Source organism: Lytechinus variegatus, chromosome 1, assembly GCF_018143015.1.
Source record: "Lytechinus variegatus isolate NC3 chromosome 1, Lvar_3.0, whole genome shotgun sequence".
Classification (NCBI taxonomy): Eukaryota; Metazoa; Echinodermata; class Echinoidea; order Temnopleuroida; family Toxopneustidae; genus Lytechinus; species Lytechinus variegatus.
The window spans coordinates 90,178,653-90,199,650 of record NC_054740.1 but is presented as its reverse complement, the minus strand read 5'-3'; the positions used below and the strand labels follow the sequence as shown (position 1 = coordinate 90,199,650).

Here is a 20,998-nt window from a genome sequence, read left to right as displayed (position 1 = left end):
CTGAAATAAGTAGGAAAATTGGATCACTGTAAGGTGTCAAATGTGTAAGAGGTGCTCTTCGAACAAACTGGAAATCTGAGATTGACAAGCATTTTAGAGGGGAATCAGAACAGAGTAGAAACAAATCTTACGAACGGAGACGGTTGTTAGGAAGAGTGATGGGAGTGATGACTGGAAAAGGCGAGGACGAAAATAGGGTTGTAGGCAGCACATTTTCTGACCGGGGCAAGCCATGTAAACATCTTTGAAGTACATGTATGTAAATGAGACCTTTCTGTTTTCTTCTTTTTTCTCTTTGTCACTAGATTGTTCTGAATCAAATTATCGCATTCGCCATCTCGTTCTATTGGCCGAGAGGAAAGAGGCAACCTTGACGTCATTCGTGATCGTGAAGCGCAAAAGGTTGTGTTATCAGCGAATGACTAAAATCACCACCGGTTTATCAGAGAATGGACGAACTCCTGATTGTTAAATGGATGTCCGTGGGTGCCTGACTCTCACACGAATGGAGCTTACGCGCTAGCAACAGGAGATCAAGTTTTTGTCCTCGACAAGTTATAGTATGTTGACAATCGGCTGGTCCGGCAAACCTGTTTTGAAGGTATACTTTCGGGAAGCATATAAGTGTCTCTCTGTAGAGGAATAAAACTTCTATTCCACTTCGCCAAGGAATTAGTATCTTGGTGACGCAATGTGAAATTTAGGAGATTCATTTGTAACATTTTAACTGTGAATGGATTTTTTTACGTGGAAAATTTTTTGAGAGTGTAGCATTTCATGACAAATAGAAAATACAACACAGAAATATGACAATGGATGCCCATGATTCAGAAGTAATGTCTTACTTGCCCGGGGAAGGACCAAGTCAAAATGCTAGCGATGGACTTGATTATTGCGTTTCGTCATATGAAAAACTCAAAAGAGTCAGTAAAACTGGGTTTCAGTCCGAAAACGATTTCTTCTCCAACTTGACCCTGGCATGCTACAAAAACAATAACTACACTTGCCCAGCCTATATGTATAATCTATCTGACAATGAATTGATGGATCATTTAGCGTACATCATGCCGCCCGCGCATTATGAGTATGCATTTGTGGTACCGTTTGCAGTTATCATTCTCACGTTGGTAATCTTTGGATTCTTCGGAAACCTCTTCACCATCATAGTTATCTTGCGGAATCGTGTCCTACAATCCACTTCCCACTATCTTGTGAGTTTAGCTCTATCTGATATGTTGTTACTCGTGCTGACTGGACCCACGGAAATTCTGGTGGAACTCAAGTATTGGCCCTGGACTTATACAAAGTTTTTCTGTCATGCTCGATTCTTCCTGATAGAATTTTGTCTTTTTACGACAGTGTTGCACATAACCGCATTCACTATCGAACGCTACGTAGCGATCTGTCACCCGATCAAAGCCAAAGCGTTTATCTCAACCTCTCGTGCCATTAAATTCATTATCGCTATCTGGATCTTAAGTTTTATCATCAGCATCCCTTTGGCTCTCTCTTACCACCTCATACAAGCGTGTGTCGGAATCGAAGAGTCCACTGTCTGCCAGACCACAGATGAAATGGAGAGTCGGGTCAACCATTTCTACATCTTTTCAGCAACGTTTCTTTTTCTACTCCCCATGACTCTAATCATCGTACTCTACTCTCTCATCGCCCGAGTCCTCTTCGGTGTCAACATCAAGGTCCCCATGAGAAGATCGAGTTCCACGAAATGTCGTACTCGTGTTAATGGAAATCTCAAGGCCAAGGAAGACAAAGAGGACCAAGTTATTACGATGCGAAAACAAGTGGTTAAAATGTTAGGTAAGCGATGTTGGAGTGGTTTCTGAGATTATCAATGATTTCCGTTTATAAATATATATAATTGAATATTATTATCAACCCTAAAAGTATTTACAAGTATCGAGAGGAAAGTTTTTCTGAGATAATGTCCATCTCAAGTCTCCGATCCATTTCTAGAAGTTATTAAACAGATCGATTATTTGCTATGTTCAAACCCGATTTGAACAATAAAATGAAACCTTTTGGCAACAATTATTGATAGAGTAGTGAGATCTAGCCTACTTTTCTCACAGTATGAGTATGTGTATAGCAGGATGAAACTCTTCTAAGGGACGCACCATTACATATCCGGGGGAGGGAGCTGGAAGTTTTTCCCCAAAAAGAACTTGATTTGCTATGTGAGGACAAAAAAATTGACTCGCCATCAGAGAAAAAAAGACACTTGATCCATTTACAAATCATCTAAAATGTGAAAAAAAATTATCAATGGAGTAAGGAAAAAAAAGCTTTGCTCATAAAAGAAAGGGAAAAATTGCATCAACCCAAACTTCCAGCCCCCCCCCCTCCTTCCCCCTGTGTTTCTAATGGTGCGTCCCCTATACAATTAAGTTTGCATGAAAAATTGATTAAATCACAGAATAACATTTTTTAAAAAGAAAAATGGGAATGGACAATAAATTATTGATGAGAATGTCGAAATCACTGTGGAGCCCCTTCCATTGACAATACAACCAAGATCTGTGATATGTCACAGTACAACTATCCTCTTTTACTCTGAAATGATATTACAAACCCTTTGTCCATGGTATGGCATATTAAACCACTATTTCATGTCCTTCCATGACACCCGTGCGGTGTTTCATAAAGCTGTTCGTGTAGTTACGCACGACTGGAACATGTTCTTATGTCTTAAATGAATGATATAGGGACGCACCATCTAGCACAAGAAGGGGTCACCAGTCGTGCGTAAAGTCATTCGTATCTTACGAACAACTTTATGAAACACCCACCTGATTGGATAGCCTTGATAAAACTGACAATTCAAATAAAATATGCAGGCCTACAAGAAATAATGGTGTTGTAGAAGTGTGACATTTCACATTTCGGCCGCACTGACAATGGAAGGATGTCCACATTATTAGCGATCTCAGCATTCAAGCGCTCATAACTTAATTATTCATTTTTTTTCAACTTTCATTGGTTCGTTTCTTTGATTTTCTGTTTTCACTCAAGCTTACTTGTTCTCAGGGGGTTTCATTCTCCTTTTCTCGTGAACCTATAGTGAGGAGTTGCCTGGTGTGATGGCAACTTTGTTTTACGTCAAATGATACATACCTGGGGCCCGTTGCAGAAAGAGTTGCAATCAATCGCAACTCTAAAAATCATGCGCAACTTGATATTCAACCAATCAACAGCGCGCATTTGGGACTTGCGATTGATTTTTTGACTTGCGTTTAAACGTAACTCTTTCTGCAACGGACCCCAGATCGGTTTATTTAAGATTGATTTGACGTTTTAGGTTCAATAGCCACCTCACTTCCTACCTTTTGGCTCTTTTGACCTTGCCAGTGTTTCCATGCACAATCTTCGTGTTCTTCATTAATACTGTCCCTTTTTACTATTTTTTCTTGATTTTGTAGTTGTGATCGCGGCTAGTTTCTTCATTTGCTGGTTCCCGTTTCACCTGATCCGCATCTTGCCCATCTTCAATTTGGAAAATTGGCCACAGCATATCAAAGACATCTACTACAGGGGGCTCTATCACTTCTCAATTGTTTTGCTCTATGTCAGCTCCGCCATCAACCCCATATTGTACAACGTGATGTCTGCAAGGTTTCGTCGCGCCTTCAAACAGACCATACTCTGCCGCGAAGTAAGCTCCCCCCACAATTCAATGACCACACGGGGTCATTCGACTTATATAACCCGCATGTCGTCCATTAATAGTTCAGCTCTCTGAGGGGAAAAACAAGATAATTAATTGCTTAATTTTTAAGAAAATTAAGGCTTTACAAATTCGATTACGGGAATTTCATTATTTCTTTCGCAGCTATACTGGGAAGGTTGTAATCTCCCAAAAAAGATATTGACGGGATATAAGGATAACAATATCGTGATGGCAAATACGTGACAATTTTCACGTTTCTGACTACAGATAGTATATAATGCTGTATCTTTCCCGCCCAGTACAGTGAAGAGTTTCGTTACGATCTTCGTACTCTGTGGGTACGGTGTTTCTTTTGGTGAAATCCAGTAATACCTGGATCGAGCCCTACTGCTGAACTGATCAACGGATTTAGTCTGATCAAGACCTTTCAGTCGGTTAGGACTAGTTTAGCAAGGTGATCGTGATGATCAACAGCGCTCTGGCTCACAGTTCAAATATTTTGGATATTCGAGTAGATCACCCGGGCAATCGATCAAGGTCGAATGGCGCCGATCATGGGAGATTCACTTGCCGACCTAGATCGACCAGGCTGAACTATGTCTTGATTGGGCTTCATCAAGTAGATTAGTAAGGCAGTGGGAAAAGGTATTTAAAATCCTCCTATCTCAATTCAAGTGAATGCTGGTAGCCTCGGACGAATGGCCAAACATTTAAGAATAGTTCCGTTCTTTTACTATTAGAAAAAACAGTCCTTTTCTGGAAAACGTTACACGATGTAACAGCAAACCTTATCATCAAGTTCCCATATTGTTTGTTCCGTTTCTTTGGTATCCAGATCCACCACAGGCAAATATGCAACTGAGACGAATTATTATAGTAGTTAATACTAATATTTCTTAAATCATAAGTTTACTTATGATCTAACATACAATTTACTTCTAACCCTACAAGCAGCTGTCGACAGGTCAATGTAGATATTACTTTAGTGTTGGACTGAACAACAATGAGAGTATGCTTATCGCATCCGAGATTCTCAGGTTTGACAAGAATACTTTTTTATAAGAATTGGTTTGGTGGATAAATGATTCAGTCGCTTTATATGTATATAAACGAAATCCATTTTAAGTGCAATGATGATGATACTGGATTATACCTCCATCATTGTTATGGAATTCAAATTACCGTTTGAAACAAGGAACATAAAAACGATAATTAGTATTTTTTACATTCAATAAATTGGAATACCGTTGACAGTGGTTGATAAGGAAAATGATGACGTACCCACTTTGTAAATTTCTTGTTGTTGTAAATAGTGTCGATCAAATTGATTAAATCAATTGATATTCTTTAGTACGAGATGCAAAATGCTTGTGAAAAGGCAATCGAAACATCGGGTAATTTCGTTTGGAATAATTTTGGAATAATCTTTCTTTTTCATTTTTCTTAACCCTTTAAAATCATTTTAAACAAATGACACCAAAATAAAAATTCGTTATATCAGTACGGTCTTTCGCCCTTTATATTGATGCTACTACCTAGATGTTGTTTCTGATAAATAGAACATCAGTAACTCCAGTCAGTTACAGCTTGATAAATAGAATCTCAACGTGTACAAGCTAAGCGATTACACTCATCTCATCGAAAATCACATTGTAATTGGTATAAATTATCGGGAATTTACCCACGCGCGATTAAAAAATGAATATGCTTTTAATGGACATTATTTTTTATAGATGCATATCAAATTATGTATAAAAACACATACAAGTGGGAGAATTTATACATGTACAAAGGCTTTGGCAACTCTATTAATATAAATGTTGTGAAAGAAATGGGAGGGGGAGGTAAGAGAACAATAGTAGGCGTATAGCGTAAAGTTCCCCAGAGGGTTAATCGGATCGAGTTTGTCCCACCATCCCTTCACTGTGGTCTAGTGGTCATGGTGGTTAAGGCACCGGCGTTCTTAAATGGGGGCCCGGGTTCGATTCTCGGCAGAGGCATTATATGAAGCCTCGCCAAATAGCCAAAAGGAGGATAAACTTTGGGGAACATTTATTCAAGATGGGTATATTTTTGTATTATTATAGTCATCGGTAACCCTAGATGAAATATAAGCTGGTAATGTTTATATAGCATACGCGCGCACATTATTTGCGTTAGATATCATAGAAAAGGGGAGGGTGGCGCCGATACGGGTGGGACCGGGGGAGATGGCCTATACACAGAGCTCCATGTAGAGCTACACAGTGTAGATCTATCTTTATTTTTATAGCATTCCTTCCCAATGTTCCCCTTTCATTCATAGGGACCTATTCTTCCTCTCTCTATTAAACTACCGATCAGCTCCCATGGGCCTATAGGAATAATGGGACTGTACTAGGGGTGACACAATTGCAAACAAAAAATTATTAAAAATAACCATTGTCCTTCTGTTGCTACTTGTGCACTGATAGTGACCGGGAGCTTGGGGGCTTTGCTCTGTGTCTCAGAATGATAGAGTACGCTTGTTATTTCATGTCCATGAAACCTTTACTTGTATTCTCATTTTCAATAGATTTAAAAGCTAATTTCACCTGTATTATTTTCACACCCTTGGACAAGTCTTTATAAAAAAAAATATATGGTGTAGGATCCGTTTCTGATGCAACCCCATGTAACTTTTCAAAAGTAGCTTGTATGATAAGCCTATATCACCTTGAATGTATAATTAAACTTACCATACTTATCAGGAGTTTATTATGCAAAATTGGCCTGGGGTTCATGGCTTTAATGAATGTGCCATTTTTTGCAAATAACTTCTAATTTTCCAACATTTTTAAACAAATATAGAACAAATATGTACAATGTGTTTGATAGGACTCGACAGTCACAGATGAACCATATTTAAGTATTCAATATCTAACCAACAATTTTATTTTCTTGAAAAGAGGGATTCATTATGAAAGCAAATATATAAAAAAAGTTTTTGAGGTATATTTTATCTTAACTTTTAAAGAAATGCTAGCTTAAGGCATAATATCCATGGTTTTTTTCTGTTCGCTTTATGCTAGACATCTGCACAACGTAGATTTGAATAAAGCATAAAAATTAAGAGGTATTCCAAATCAATTTGACTAGGGGTTAAACTTACCAAAGGGAGGTTAAAACTTACCAGTGATTGCATTCTATCAGGCATGCTCTATTTCTGATTCTAAATCTTTATCACCTTCTTGTACCTCAAGCACTAAAGTAAGATGTGCGCTCGTATCTTTCTTATTTCATGTGAGGTGTTAGTATCCGACTCCAATTTGTTTTTCTTTATCTGTCATACCGCCCAGAGTTAGAATCTCTCTACTATTGTGTTTGCAATTTGCAAAATCTATTTTGAGTTTGCAGAATATGTAAAGAAAATATTAAACGTACTAAGATATTAGAAAAAAATAAATCCGTTTACCGCGGACGTTTACGGAAGGAGACCGCACATGGCACTAAACAGAAGAAAAATTTATTCCTATTTTTGGAATAAAAATTAGGAATGTAACAGTAACACATTAGAAAATGTGTGTATTACTTTCATTATGGCGTCTCTTGATCACGAATTATAATGTTGGAATGGTGACCCCCAAAATAAACCCGTGTTCCTTAATTATATTTTAGTGATATCCTATACGATCTATTTGAAGAACTGACTTACAACTGATGTTTCTTATTTATGCTTTCTACAACACTTACCTTAGTGCTGAACTTTCATGATGCAATGCAGTGTATGGCTACTACGGCGAGTGCTACAGCTGATACTACCTTTACTACTAATACTAATACTACTTCTACTACTACTACTACTACTACTACTGTTACTACCACCACTACTCTATTACTACTACTACTACTACTACTACCACTACTACTACCACCACCACTACTACTACTTCTATACCACTACTACTACTACATGCTGCTGCTGCTACTACTACTACTTATACCAACACTACTACTACTACCACTACTACTACTACTACTACTTCTACTACTACTACTACTTCTTTACTACTACTACTTCTACTTCTACTGCTACTCTTACTACTATTCCCTCTTCCCTGATCATATTGTGTCAAAGCCATCGGATCATATAGCTTACATTTTGTATTACTTCCAGTTGTGCATTCCTCTCTCTCTTGCATCAGTTTATTGAGACTATTTATCCGAAGTATCCCCCTTCTTCCCATGCTTTTCTCAATTCATCTTGTCAAGTAAACTTCTCAAGGCCGCCCTTACGAGACCTATGCAATTAAACAGCCACAACCGAATCTCACGAATTTCCTACCTTAAGTGTTGATATATACTTACAGCGTCACTACAAATATAATAACATTATCAACAGTATTACTATTTCGAATAGTTATACCTTTACAAGCAACATGATTGGACTATTGCTTCTATAACCACTACTACAACTATCGGTAATACTACTTCTCTTTCTATTTTCCGCTTTTTCAACCTCTGATTCTACTAGTTGGCACTTATTCCAATCCTAATACATCCAACTATAAATGTTTACTACTACACCGATGAACACTTATTACTACCATATTACAATTTCTATACTGAGGCAATACGCCTACGACCGATGCGACTTCAACGTCAACAACAGCAGCATCAGCAACTATTACAGGCTTCTACGACGACGGCTACTATTCTCCTTCTTCAACTGCTTCTACTAGGCCTACTATACTACTACTACCTCCACCACTTCTACTACCAACCTACCATTTTACTACTACTACTACTTTTACAACGACTTCCACAACTACTAGTACTGCTGCTACTACTAAATGCTACTACATGTGGTACTATTTACACTACTATTACTATTACCACTCTTGCACTACTGCCACTACCTGACTACTATTATGAACTGATACTTATGCTTCCAACGGGAGTGGCAGTAGTGCTTCTAGATAATGAGGATAAACGCATGCATCGTTTGTGAATTTGGAGTCTTGCATACTTTTATTCCTTTTGTGCAGGTGTAAAAACATGTATACAAGTGTAAATAAAACAGTTGTGCTGATATTACTGAACCTGCATCCCACCCAAGAAGACACTGAAAGGCATCAAGAGATAGAGTGTGAACTGAATCCTGTTTGGAGATTGCGTATATATCTTGAAACAAGATCCATATTCTCTAGTTCTTGTTGACAATTCCTGAATAAAGGACTAACAGGCAATATCACCCAAGTTGAATCGTTTTAGGAACACCAGTCTTTGACAATGTATGATGAGCAAACGATTGCCACTTCAGGATTATGCATGGACGTCATATTTGAGGTCAGGATGGTCAGGATTTAGTCACCAGTGTGGTAACAAAGACATCCGAGTGTGTGGTTCACATGCTGTTGCAAGATATTACATCATGACCGTAGTCCCTGGAGTTGCAACTACAGAAGGCGAAGACAAAGTTAGCCTTCTTGACCTAAGCATCTATGAGAATTGAAGTTGATCTTCTGGTCAATGTAGAGGCCAAGGTATAGTTTGCAGGATTCACTACTATACATACCGCACGGCTATGCTATTAATACTACTACTACTACTACTACTTCTACTTCTACTACTACTACTATATACTACTACTGATAATACTACTACTAATACTACGACTACTGATTCTACGACTACAACTACGCTCTAAAAATCAAGGATTTATAATTTATCCAGATCGGATTTGTTGGAGTTATTTTAAATTATTAGGATTAACTTTCAAATCTCAAAAGATTAAAATCTTTTAGATTTATATTTATTTCTACAAGGTTTAATCTAATATTCAGCTGGCCACTATTCACAGCCGATCTGGATTTATTTCAAATCACTGATATTTTGGGGGGTGTGCTAACAGTACTATTACTAACAGTACTTCTATTTTTACTGCTACTTCTGCTGTTAAACTAATACTAATACATGCACTACTATTACTACTACTACTACTACCTCGACTGATATGGAAAGTTCTACCTACTAACTACTATTTATGTTGCAGCAATTTTGAATACTTTTTATTTACTATTACCATCACGTATTCCCCCTTTTTTTATTATGTACTACCAATGATCATACGACACTTAACTCAATTTATCACCTCGGCAATTATCAAACTCACAAATGAACTAATGCTACAATATCGCGACTTATCTTTCTTATTCATATCATTTGCTTTCTAAGCATTATGCATATTATGTGGAAGATTATAGGCGCCTGGTTTTTCTCTTGTCATGAAAACAAGCTTTGTTGTTGGTTCCATCACTAATACACTGCATTTTGAAATTTCTTCCCCGTTATCTGCATCTTATTTTTACTTATTCATTTTCCTTCCTCAGTTGAGACAATAATGTCTCAATACTGTAAATTGGTGAAGAAAGCGCAGAATTCTGTTGCTAAAATTGGCTGCAATATTTGTATTCCAAGCTGTGATATTGGTACTAAAGATCTAACGTCTAAATGACTTCAAAGATACCATCATCTGGAACAGATTATATGCGGAAAATTAATGTAGAGAAAATGATATACGTTGAACTATCGAACTATCCATGATTCACTCTGATGTATTCTTTATTGGGGTGTCTAATGTTGCGTACAGGTGATTGGACCAAGCTCATTTTTTATCTTTTTATTTTTTATCATCGGCCCTCAAAGTACCTGACGCAAAATGATTCTACATTTAGATCCTTAATCTTTCGGGAATACATTGATACATTCGCGTCAAGAATGAGGATAATTATGGTGATTAAAAGCTAGAATTCTCTTTTTAATTTGTTATAGCTGAGTAGTTAAAGCAACTGACTGGAAATAGAATGTTCATGGGATCTATGACCGCTACGACTCTTTATTTTAAGCATCTATGGATGTATTGATATCAAACATACGTTTGTATGTCACAGTTTAAATTCAACGTTCACAGAGACCAAGGTTTTTTATTCTCAACCCAATTTCATTTTGTTTTATATATGTATGCGGCGTGGTCTGAATGTTTTAATCCAAGTCGAATTGATAATCTTACAATAGTGGTAATGTCGGAAAAATTTCAACTATGAGCAGCCGGGAAGCCATTTAGTTTATGAACAGAATATCTGTGTGTCAGTTACAATGACAATGATTTTATTGGACCCATGTCACTCTCACTCGGGTATTTAGAAAAAATCAGAACTATGGTATGAAATAATTTATTCAAAAGTATTCACAAAATATTTATATATTTACAGAAATAGTGAAATAATTACTAACTGGCAGCAGTTGCTCTCATAGCGTAACCGCTTCTATAATTCAATTTTGTTTGTGTGCGCGCAACCAGGCGAGTGTCTAAATATAAAACATTTCCAGTCTGTACTTACGTTCGCATTAGGGGATTGGTGATATAGATTTGCTCTTCATGAATTCCTACAAACAGTCTTTAAAATGCCTTTTTTGTCTGAATATCAAAAATTTTCAGCTCGATCGCTTCGCGCTCGCATTATTTGTTTAGTGAAATACATTTGGTCTTAATGAATTTCTACAAAACAAGCCTTAGAATGCCCTTATTCTGGTCTGAAATTCAAAATTAGTGAAATAGCCTACGGACCATGTTCATGATTACAAAAAGTGCTTCATGTGTTTAGGTGTAATTCTAAAAAAAAATCAGGAAGCGCATTAGATGACTATTGTGAGATATGTATGCTCTTCATGAATTCCCAAAATATAGTCTCTAAAATGTTTCTGTTTGATGTCAATACATACAAAAATTTCAACTCGCGCTTCGCGCTCGCATTGTTTGTTTAGTGAAATAGATTTTGCTTATAATGTCCATTTTTATGGTCTGAATATCAAACTTTTTTAGCTCGCACTCCGCGATCGCGTTATTTTATTAGTGAGATACATAAGGCAGTCTTAACCGAGTGTTGGAAATAGAGAAAGTTTCTGATTGTTTACAAATTATAACAAAGTCCATATTTTGTCTATTTCATTTTATATCACTTAATTGTTTTCAAAAATTCACGAAACCTCGAAGGCTTTTTATTAGAATATTTTATATTATCACGTTGTGCTTGCATTCAAAGGCACAAACATATCTAACCTTTGAATATGAATATGGTCTTTTAATAAATTTGCGTTTGATATCTTTGAGTTTTGTGTGATGGCGTTCACATCTTCTTTCTTCCTTTGCCATTGTATTTTTCAATGTTTCAAAAGCGGATTTCTTTCCCCCTCTCTCACTATCTTTCTTTGCTTCGGGGTGGGGTTGTAGGGAGTGTAGAATCAGTATTTCAAAAAGCAAAATCATATTGATTTATTTTTTACTATTTATTGTCACTACCTTTAACTTCACCAGTTGACATCACTTATCAATTAATACTTGGCAAATCTCTGTTTCTCACTTTTCATGCAGTAGGTTTTTCTTTCATTCACGTTTATTTATGTTCATCAATTTCCTTTGTCCATTTATTTTTCTATTCATTTAATTTTCCTTTTCTTATTTGATTCTTCTATCCGAAAGATTGTTATTGAAAATGACACTATCATTTCACTCATATCTGCTTTTATATTTCAGCCATGTTACACTCAATTATTAATAAAAAAAAATGCTTAAAGTAATCTGAATCAGTGGCCTTACTTTTGACATTTTTTTTCAATCGCGTTCTCTCACGTTTTCCACCCATACTTAAAGTTCAATCTTCAAATATTTTATCTCGAATCTATTCTTTATTTTCACTTGCTTGAAATCTTTATCAGTGCTTTTTTCTGTTGTTGTTTTTGTTTTACTTTAAGGTGGGCGTACCGAGTTCTGCGTGTCATCGACAAACGACTACTACAACAACTGTGATTTGAAGAATCATGAATGGGTACTTCACATTGTAACATTAAGAAAATTATTTGTGGAGTGTTTATGTTCAAACTCCCTACTAACCATGCTAACGTTATGATAGTCTGAAAGATTTGATATTCTGGGATTGTTTTTTCTAGGCTTTAGATCTTTACAGAAACTGTTTTCAATTTAAAACAGTATATTTCCTAGATGTAGATGCTATATGCTTGACCAAATTTATTTAATTACAAAAGTCGATTTGGGTAGTCCGCAGGTCATCATAAGATGGCCTTTGCATCTTAATCATTCCTTTTGCATGGCTTACGCTAGCTTTTGTCTTTCGAAACATGGATCAAAAAGTTCTACTACCAGCAAGCAACGAACAATTTGGCGAGAAGCTAAGATAAAGGAATAGTTTGTTTGTTTTCTAGTATTTCATTTCAAAAGAATTAAGATGAATAAATGAATAATATACATATATGTGTATATACATACATATTTTTTCATATACGGTACTAGCTTCATTAAAACGGGCCTATTTATTGTTTGTTGATCTTGATTTCATGTTTGATTTGAATGGTTGTAGGGAAATTAGTATTAAGAAATTGCCCAAGGGCTTGACTTATCTTTTTTTCAAAATTATTTTTACTTCTAAATATTTTTAGAACAAAAAGATTAGTCAGGCTATTGGGCAATATCTTTAAACTAATTCCCCTTTAACCATGAAATTGAAACACGAAACCAACACAAAGTGATGGAGTATATGCGAACGCTTTGCTGTCTTGGCCAAAGTAGTCACAAACCTATACAATTTTGGATGTCGAAATTTTGATTTAAAAAAAATATTGATCTGGTGAGATGCCGAAGAGTGATAATTAGAGAAATGTTCAGAAAGATATTCATTCTGCTGCATGTTTGTTTCATAACATCACGCTAATATTATGTACATCTCCGCTGAACGCAAGGTGCCAATTTTCCTGGTCAACACGTACTTCATCAGTCATTTCACAGACAAGTGCGGAAATAGAAATAGAAGATGAGCAAAACAGACAAGTCTAATTTTGAGTTTTTCGAAACACAAAGGCATCTTCTTTGGAAGCTGTCATCAATCTAACAGAAATTGGCAAATCACTGGTCTACCATTCGACCTTATCTCGAAATATTTTGTTCTTGACTATGTTTTTTCTTGCATTGTAAAACGGCATTCACATTAGATTTATTAATGGAAATAGCGCTAATTTTGATATTTGGTCACAGTAAATGCGAATGTGGCCAAAATATGTCATATGGCTTAAGCAATCTATACTAATCTGTTTGTTCAATCTGAATAGCCAATTACACAACAAATAACGATATAGATATTTTCAACAACACCAGCTCATTTTTATCCGGGGTTTTTATTAGGCAGTATGCGAATTTTGCGTTATTAAACATGACTGAATGTCGCTATCAAAGTAGGCCTCTCTTGGGCAGCGGGGTTTTTGTGATATGCATGAAAGAACTTCCGCTAAAAAGTTATGTCACTAATACATTATTTTTCTTTATTCTACTAACAAAGTGACCCGGTATCTACTAAAGTGCTTATGTCATCCGTTTGCTGGTTACGAGACTTTGTTTCCTTTTTATTTTATAATTTTGTTTCATCAGCTTAGTAAGAATATCAAATCCACGAGAATCTCCCTTCCCTTAATGTTGAACTTATCTGCTTTCGATATTTGTCATGACATTTCTCCAACTTACATTTCTTCATTTGTATATGATTATCATAATTGTTCCAATATTGTCATCTTATATTATGTTCTTTAAATCGCTTAATTATCTCGCTTCCATGATACCACATCCTAGATAACGTTGCCGCTATATGAATTGAACAGTGTGAGCCTCATCTTATGTGAAGCAATAATGTCCCTCCTCCCTGTTATAGGCATGTATTTCAAAGTTCGTAATGATAACACAATTCCTCTAAAATATTCATCCGCTTTAAAGTGATTGAGATTGTATCATATATAGATATATTTTTTTTAATTACTCTTTAATGTATTCATTGTAGCGTCTTGAACTTCGTGTTATGTGTTATGTGGTGTTTGTATGTGGAAAGTTATATTACAGGTATAAATTTATACAAAACCAACAACAAAGATCAAAACGGAAAACAGTGTTACCAGTGTGTATAATATCTAATGATATTGAAAATGACAAATTACTATGTTTAAAGGACAAGTCCACCCCAACGGAAAGTTGATTTGAATAAAAAGAGAGAAATCCACCAAGCATAACACTGAAAATTTCATAAAAATCGGATGTAAAATATGAAAATTATGACATTTTAAAGTTTTGCTTAATTTCACAAAATAGTTCCTGGTTGGTATGCAAATTAGGAGACTGATGACGTCATCCACTCACTATTTCTTTTGTATTTTATCATATGAAATAGGGAATATTCTATTTTTCTCCTCATTGTCAAGTGAAACAACGATTAATTCCTCCCTGAACATGTGGAATGAGCATTGTTTAATACCAGATGATTCAGACAAATTGGTCCTTATTGTGAAATCTATAAAAAAATGAAATATTGTATAATTCAAACAATAAAAACAAAAGAAATAGTGAGTTAGGGACATCATCAACTTTTTTATTTGAGTTGTGCATATCACTGTTGTGTGAAAATAAGCAAAACTTTAAAGTGTCATAACTTTCTTATTTTACATCCGATTTTGATGAAATTTTCAGCATTTTGCTAGTTTGATTTTTCTCTATTTATTCAAAATCAACATTTTTCTGGGGTGGACTTGACCTTTAATTAAGGTTTGATTTTCTTAATAAAAATAAAAACTTTCTAAAACTATTTACCATAAAATCACAAAACTTTTTCTTATTTAAAGATACGACAAAATTGATTATTCACTTTTGTAAACCATGTTAGATCCCAAATTTTGAGATGAAAGCAAATAAGACAGTGAATTCTGTGTAAAATATCCATCTTTGCATAACAAATTATGCATAACTTAATGATTTAACGTAAAAATGCTTTCGTTGTAATGTTGGAGCGAATCTACCCCCGGCCTTTAAGGAGGTTAGATGAAACTCTATAGAGTTTGACCAAAAAAAAAGATAATTAATTTCTATTGGTTATTCAGATTCATAATATACAATAAGAACTTTTGCAATCTGCTCTTGATTTGCTCACGAAGAGGTCAATTTTTTGTCACTTTCTGCTGAAATTTTTAGAAAGAAATGCAAAATAACAACGAGGAAGCCTTGCAACTGCAATAGCCATCGAACATTATAAATTCGTATGAAAAAAAGGTTCTTATTTACATATTCTTGTTTGTTGTCTTGACCCATCCATTCCTTTCTCATATAAATTCAAATACAGCAACAAACCACAGAAAACCACAGATAAACCACAGAAAAGTACAAAACCTCTTATTCAATAAGACATGTTGTCCTTTCCTCTACCACTGCTTTGAACATCCTTGTTCAATTTCAACATTATGTGCATGTTCTTAAGTCTAACCTGTAGAGTTAGAGTTAAGAAAAAAAAACACGTCCTACACAAGTATATCGTATGGTGGCCACTTTTTGCAGACTATATTGAGACATCTTAACTACCCCAACCCGAAAGTAGAAGATCTTTAACAACCCGACGATGATTGTGGCAATTTCTTTATCATTTGATAATCGTTTCCTTTACTTTATTATTTTATTTCTTTTTATATGTCATTTTAGATTATTGTGATTGTCATGTTGGTGTAGCTCTGTGGCCTATGTGTTGTTTTGTTATGTTTTGTTTTATACTGTTGGTTCAGTAGACCATGAGTGAGACTCTAAAAATAACGCAGTAGTCACTCAACAGTTCAGCCATGCGGGCAATCCTGTTACACTTCTATCTACGAATGACAAGAAAAGGTGCATTGATGTTTTCAAAGAAGCACCTTCAATTTACTGGACTAGAATAGATGAAAGATAGTAACCTGATGCATACCTGCCTGTGGCCTTTTACCTTGTAATGTTTTTGATGATAAGACGGAACTGACCGACATATTTATAAAAGTAGGAAAATATAAGGCCCCCGTTAAAATAAAAAAGTGTCGGCTTTGAAGCTTGCCCCGACGCCTGCAGTTTGAAGCCGCTTCGAGATCATTATTTTTACCCCTGTCACACATAATCCGGCTTCATGTCGCCTATCATCGTAACACGAGTCACCTGAAAATTCATTTAACTGTTTGTAACATATTGTCTGCTATCACACCACTCCCGCATTTAAGCTGGCCAGAGTCCACTTGGGGTGTTACGCGGGACTGTACTGAGGCCGGACTCACGCCGACTTCAAACCACATCTTGTTTTTAAGGACACATATTCCTTCGGGGGACCAAAGTAATAATTGTGATCCCCCGAAGGAATATGTGTCCGTAAAAATAAAAAGTTGTGCTGTTTCCATGGAAGATGGAAGTCATTGAGACCTCCTTTTTCATTTTTCTTGGGAAAAATCTACGAGCTCTAAAAGATATTGAGTAAAAGTGCTCCATGAGGGTAATTATGCGTCCAGCCAACACTGGGCATTTTTATTTATACATCGTAATAAAAAACTTTGCCCATTCTTAGTCCATAACTAAACAAATAATTCCCGACTTCCTACCTAAAATTTCATAATTAATTTTGAGGATAGTCCTGGGGGATTCGTACACCATAAAAAAAATATTGAGTAAAATTATTACCACCTCGAGGGTAATTATGTGTCCAACCACTTTTGGGCAGTATTTTACCCAATGCGGGAAGCATATTGTCCAGTAAGGTTAAACAATAAGCAGCAATTACTTACTAATGGGAAAATTTTTCATCACATTGTATAAATAAAAATGCCCAGTGTTGGTTGAACGCATAATTACCCTCATGGAGCACTTTTACTCAATATTTTTTAGAGTGTAACCTCTATAATAATAACTAAGGACTTTTGATGTACTTCATAAAACCCATGCTACTATGATTTGTGAAGGAGCACAAATGATTGCAGTATGACTCCAAACTTTCACATATTTTTTATTAGATCATTCATGTAATACGTTTTAACAGAAATACAGATTTTGAATGTTTTTTTTAAATGTTTATGCACCAAGGCATTGAATAAAGCACGTATGCTATGCTAGGAACCCATCATTGAATTTGAACTTTAAGGACCCCCCCCCCCCCTCCACCCAAAAAAGAGAAAGAATTTCAAGTGAAATGTATATTTTCACTGAGTCATTCGAAAGTGAACCCCACTGAATACTCGAAGATTTTATATACATAAGAAAATACTATTTCTATTTTGTTCGTTTTGACAAGATGTATGGTACACAATATCTGGTACGTGTTGAGTCGGTTAGTAATGTCTCCTTAGGGTTTTGACTTTAAAAAGAGAAAAATGCCCTTTCGCCGATAAATTCACAACGTAATTTTATTATATAGGACATGAACAAATCTATATCATTACTTCAATCTAAGTCAATTTTAAAGACGTTATGTCTATGTGTGTCTTATCATACAAGAGTATTGATTACATTAAATGTTAACAAACGTTTACATAATGCTACATCTTATATGAATAACAATGTTTCTACCTGATTCATCATTCTTTGAATGTAATTATCTGTAAAGGTAAAAAGCAAACGGAATAAATCAGGATTTCTCTCAGTCCATTCCAAACTTGACCGCCAATGCATGTGTTTTCACGAAAAACAACAGGAGGCTATAAGAAATTCATTGTTTTTCGCGCTGTAATTTGTACCAATTGGATTTGATATAATTAGCAGATACCTCCCGTGGCCTCATCGATAGTGACCCTATTACCACTCTGCTTTCATTGACATTATTATACACCCGATCATATCTCTATGCTTGTTTTCATTTTGTATTCATGCGCATGCGCTGATCTATTAATATTGTTATATTTATTTTTTCCATCTCTTTTATCCATTCAATTCCCTCTTCCTAATTGTTCCCCTGCCACCTGCATTCATACCCCTCCATTGCATCTTCGTTATCTATTTCAATGTATTTGTACCATGCTCTCTCCTATTTTTTCTTTTCTTTTTCTTTTCTGTTAACAATGCTCAAAACTTCAAACCAACTGAATTATCATTGCGTCATGTTGGTTTTCATTTTCATGTAATTCCACTTTCTTAACCTATATACTCTATGCCAATGGCTAATATTATTGATCGCCAATCTTATCTCTGTTTGCTGAATTTATATTTGCTTCTCTTCTATTTCTTTCGCTTTTTTTCAAGTAACCCTTTATTACCTTCTTCCACGCAACCTCTTCATGTTGTCTCCCCTTGAAATCATTATGACCTGTTCGATTATTTATTGAAAAAATCATAAAAAACATAACCACTGCGTTTTATGCAATTTCATGAATTCCTTCTCTTATTTGAAAACATTTTTTTTTCTGCTCTGTTGCTATTTAAACAAAAAAATAAAACATTCAAAACCCCTTCTCAATTTCCCAAAATGCTTGCAACCTTCTTGTTACGTCACCTCAACCCCGCCCAGTCATGCCATTTACAGCAACAGAAAGTCGCGTGGGAGTCGTGCGTGAAGTCACATGAACTGCAACCCTTGAAGAAACAAACCGAGTTACCAGACGTCTGCCAAAGAGACTGTGTTTGACTCTATTCATCATCAGAGACTGATTTGGTAAAATCACCTGACTATAAAACGGGTAGAAATATTAGAATGCTGCAATTGGGATGATTAAACGGATCACGTGAGCAATGGAACCTAACAATGTATATATGTGAAGGCAGTGAAGCGCAGAGAGACTTCCTGTATTATGCGCTATATAAATGTAATTTTTATTATTGGTACCAGATTATAATTATGATGTCAAAATTTTAAATTCTTTGAGTGAGTCTACCAATGTTTGACTCAGATATATGCTTAATCGCATTTCGAGTAAAACATGATTCAAGATCATATCTGTTCTATTCAAACTTCTCACGTATTGTCACGAGTTAAGAGAATTTTCAGGCTTCAAGTAAATAAAAACGACCCTACTTATGTATCGGAGTTATAGAGAAAATGTTTGAATATTGCACGATATTACCATAGGTGTCAGTTTGTGGAAATGTTGCTTTGCTTGTATTGAGACTCCACGAAAGTAAACTTAGCGTAAGTCAATGCGTTTTCGCGCGTCAAATTAAACACGACACGCCAACATGTGTCGGTTTCGCGCAAAAATCCACAAACTGGCACATAACTACTACTCTTACTACTTAATAATTTGTAATGTCAGTACGGTGATTTCTCATGTCATACTTTTTTATTCATTTGATTTCCACATAAACAAGACACAATAAACTCCAATGCCGTACAAAATTATAAAATGTGTATAAATTATAATTATTGCATCGAGCATTTTCAGTTCTAATGTGTCTAATGATATTGTCTCCTCTGTAATAGTCTCACAATGGTGAGGCCGTGAGCTGGCCTATCTAAGGCCCTCTCATGAAGACTTACAACTATTGTGACACCACTATTATGACAATGACAGAGTGCCATCATGGCCATGGTAAAAGGGTACAGCCTTAGCCAATCAAATTCAAGGTTTCAATGGTAGTTCCTTAGTTGTAAGTCTTTATGAAATGCCCCCCCCAACCATGATTTGATTTCCTTTGATGGCTCATTCATGCTGTGTTGTATTGCTATTCCATTTATATTCTAATAATTTGGAAAGAAAATCTCCGAATATTTTTTGCATTGTTTGGACGTTGTGTTTATTGCTCAGCTAATAAGAAATACATGTATACGAAGAAAAGAAGATCTCTTATGTGAGAAGAATTGAAAACACGATAGAATAGTTTTTTCAAGGATAAGTAACATTTATATTGGGAGTAAAATTTACATTACATGAGTTCTGCACTGCAAAAACTCTGGTGTTGATTTAACACCAGTTCGGAATCTATATATGTCCACACCAGAGAAGTATTGAAACAACACCAGTTTGGAATCAAACCGATGCTTTTTTAATGATAATGTATAAACACCTATCTGGTGTTAGACTAAATACCAAAACCGATGTTGTTTAACACTTCTCTGGTGTGGACATATATAGATTTTGGGCTGGTGTTAAATCAACACCAGAATTTTTGCAGTGTGAAAACTTTGAATAAAAGCACAGACACTATTACCTTAACCTAACTATTTTGATATTCTATTTCATATGCGATTTAAAGAAACACTAAATTCGATGCCGAATATTATTTTATTTGATAATTGTATAGTATGTAATAACATTTTCTCGATTGTACATAAAATCAGTATAGTATGCCAGTCATATTCGGCAATATTTTAGTGATTTTGTAGTAAGATTTCCGAATGCACGTCGACTTGTCAATACCATAGAGATGTATTGCATACATTTTCTGTGGTCAATACTGATCACAAAGCGCCACTATTAAAAGCCCAGCGCACACTATATGCGATCCGATGCGAAGCGAGTTTTTAATAAATCGCATTATGT

The 20,998-nt window shown here is 35.5% G+C and overlaps 1 protein-coding gene across 3 annotated transcripts; it reads left to right on the top strand.

Annotated features, from left to right (window-relative positions):
• Window positions 1-310: 310 nt before the first annotated feature.
• LOC121428101 (growth hormone secretagogue receptor type 1-like) lies at window positions 311-20,442 on the top strand. Of its 3 annotated transcripts, XM_041624706.1 has the most exons (4): window positions 311-1,818; window positions 3,438-3,670; window positions 12,458-12,531; window positions 19,030-19,114. In XM_041624706.1, exons 1-3 carry the CDS (start codon window positions 807-809, stop codon window positions 12,515-12,517), a joined length of 1,305 nt encoding a protein of 434 aa, XP_041480640.1. In that variant the 5' UTR covers window positions 311-806; the 3' UTR covers window positions 12,518-12,531; window positions 19,030-19,114. The 3 variants fall into 3 exon arrangements, with proteins under 3 accessions (XP_041480640.1, XP_041480623.1, XP_041480632.1); XM_041624689.1 differs by lacking the exon at window positions 12,458-12,531 and having other exon boundaries at window positions 19,030-20,442; XM_041624698.1 differs by lacking the exon at window positions 19,030-19,114 and having other exon boundaries at window positions 12,458-14,440.
• Window positions 20,443-20,998: the final 556 nt, after the last annotated feature.

What these genes read in the sequence shown, in the direction of transcription:
- LOC121428101 (XM_041624689.1), top strand. Translation starts at nt 807, where the DNA reads ATGACAATGGATGCCCATGATTCAGAAGTAATGTCTTACTTGCCCGGG. An exon ending in ACAAGTGGTTAAAATGTTAG is followed by an intron (nt 1,819 to 3,437) that starts GTAAGCGATGTT and finishes TTGATTTTGTAG; the next exon opens with TTGTGATCGCGGCTAGTTTC. An exon ending in AGACCATACTCTGCCGCGAA is followed by an intron (nt 3,671 to 19,029) that starts GTAAGCTCCCCC and finishes AACCCCGCCCAG; the next exon opens with TCATGCCATTTACAGCAACA.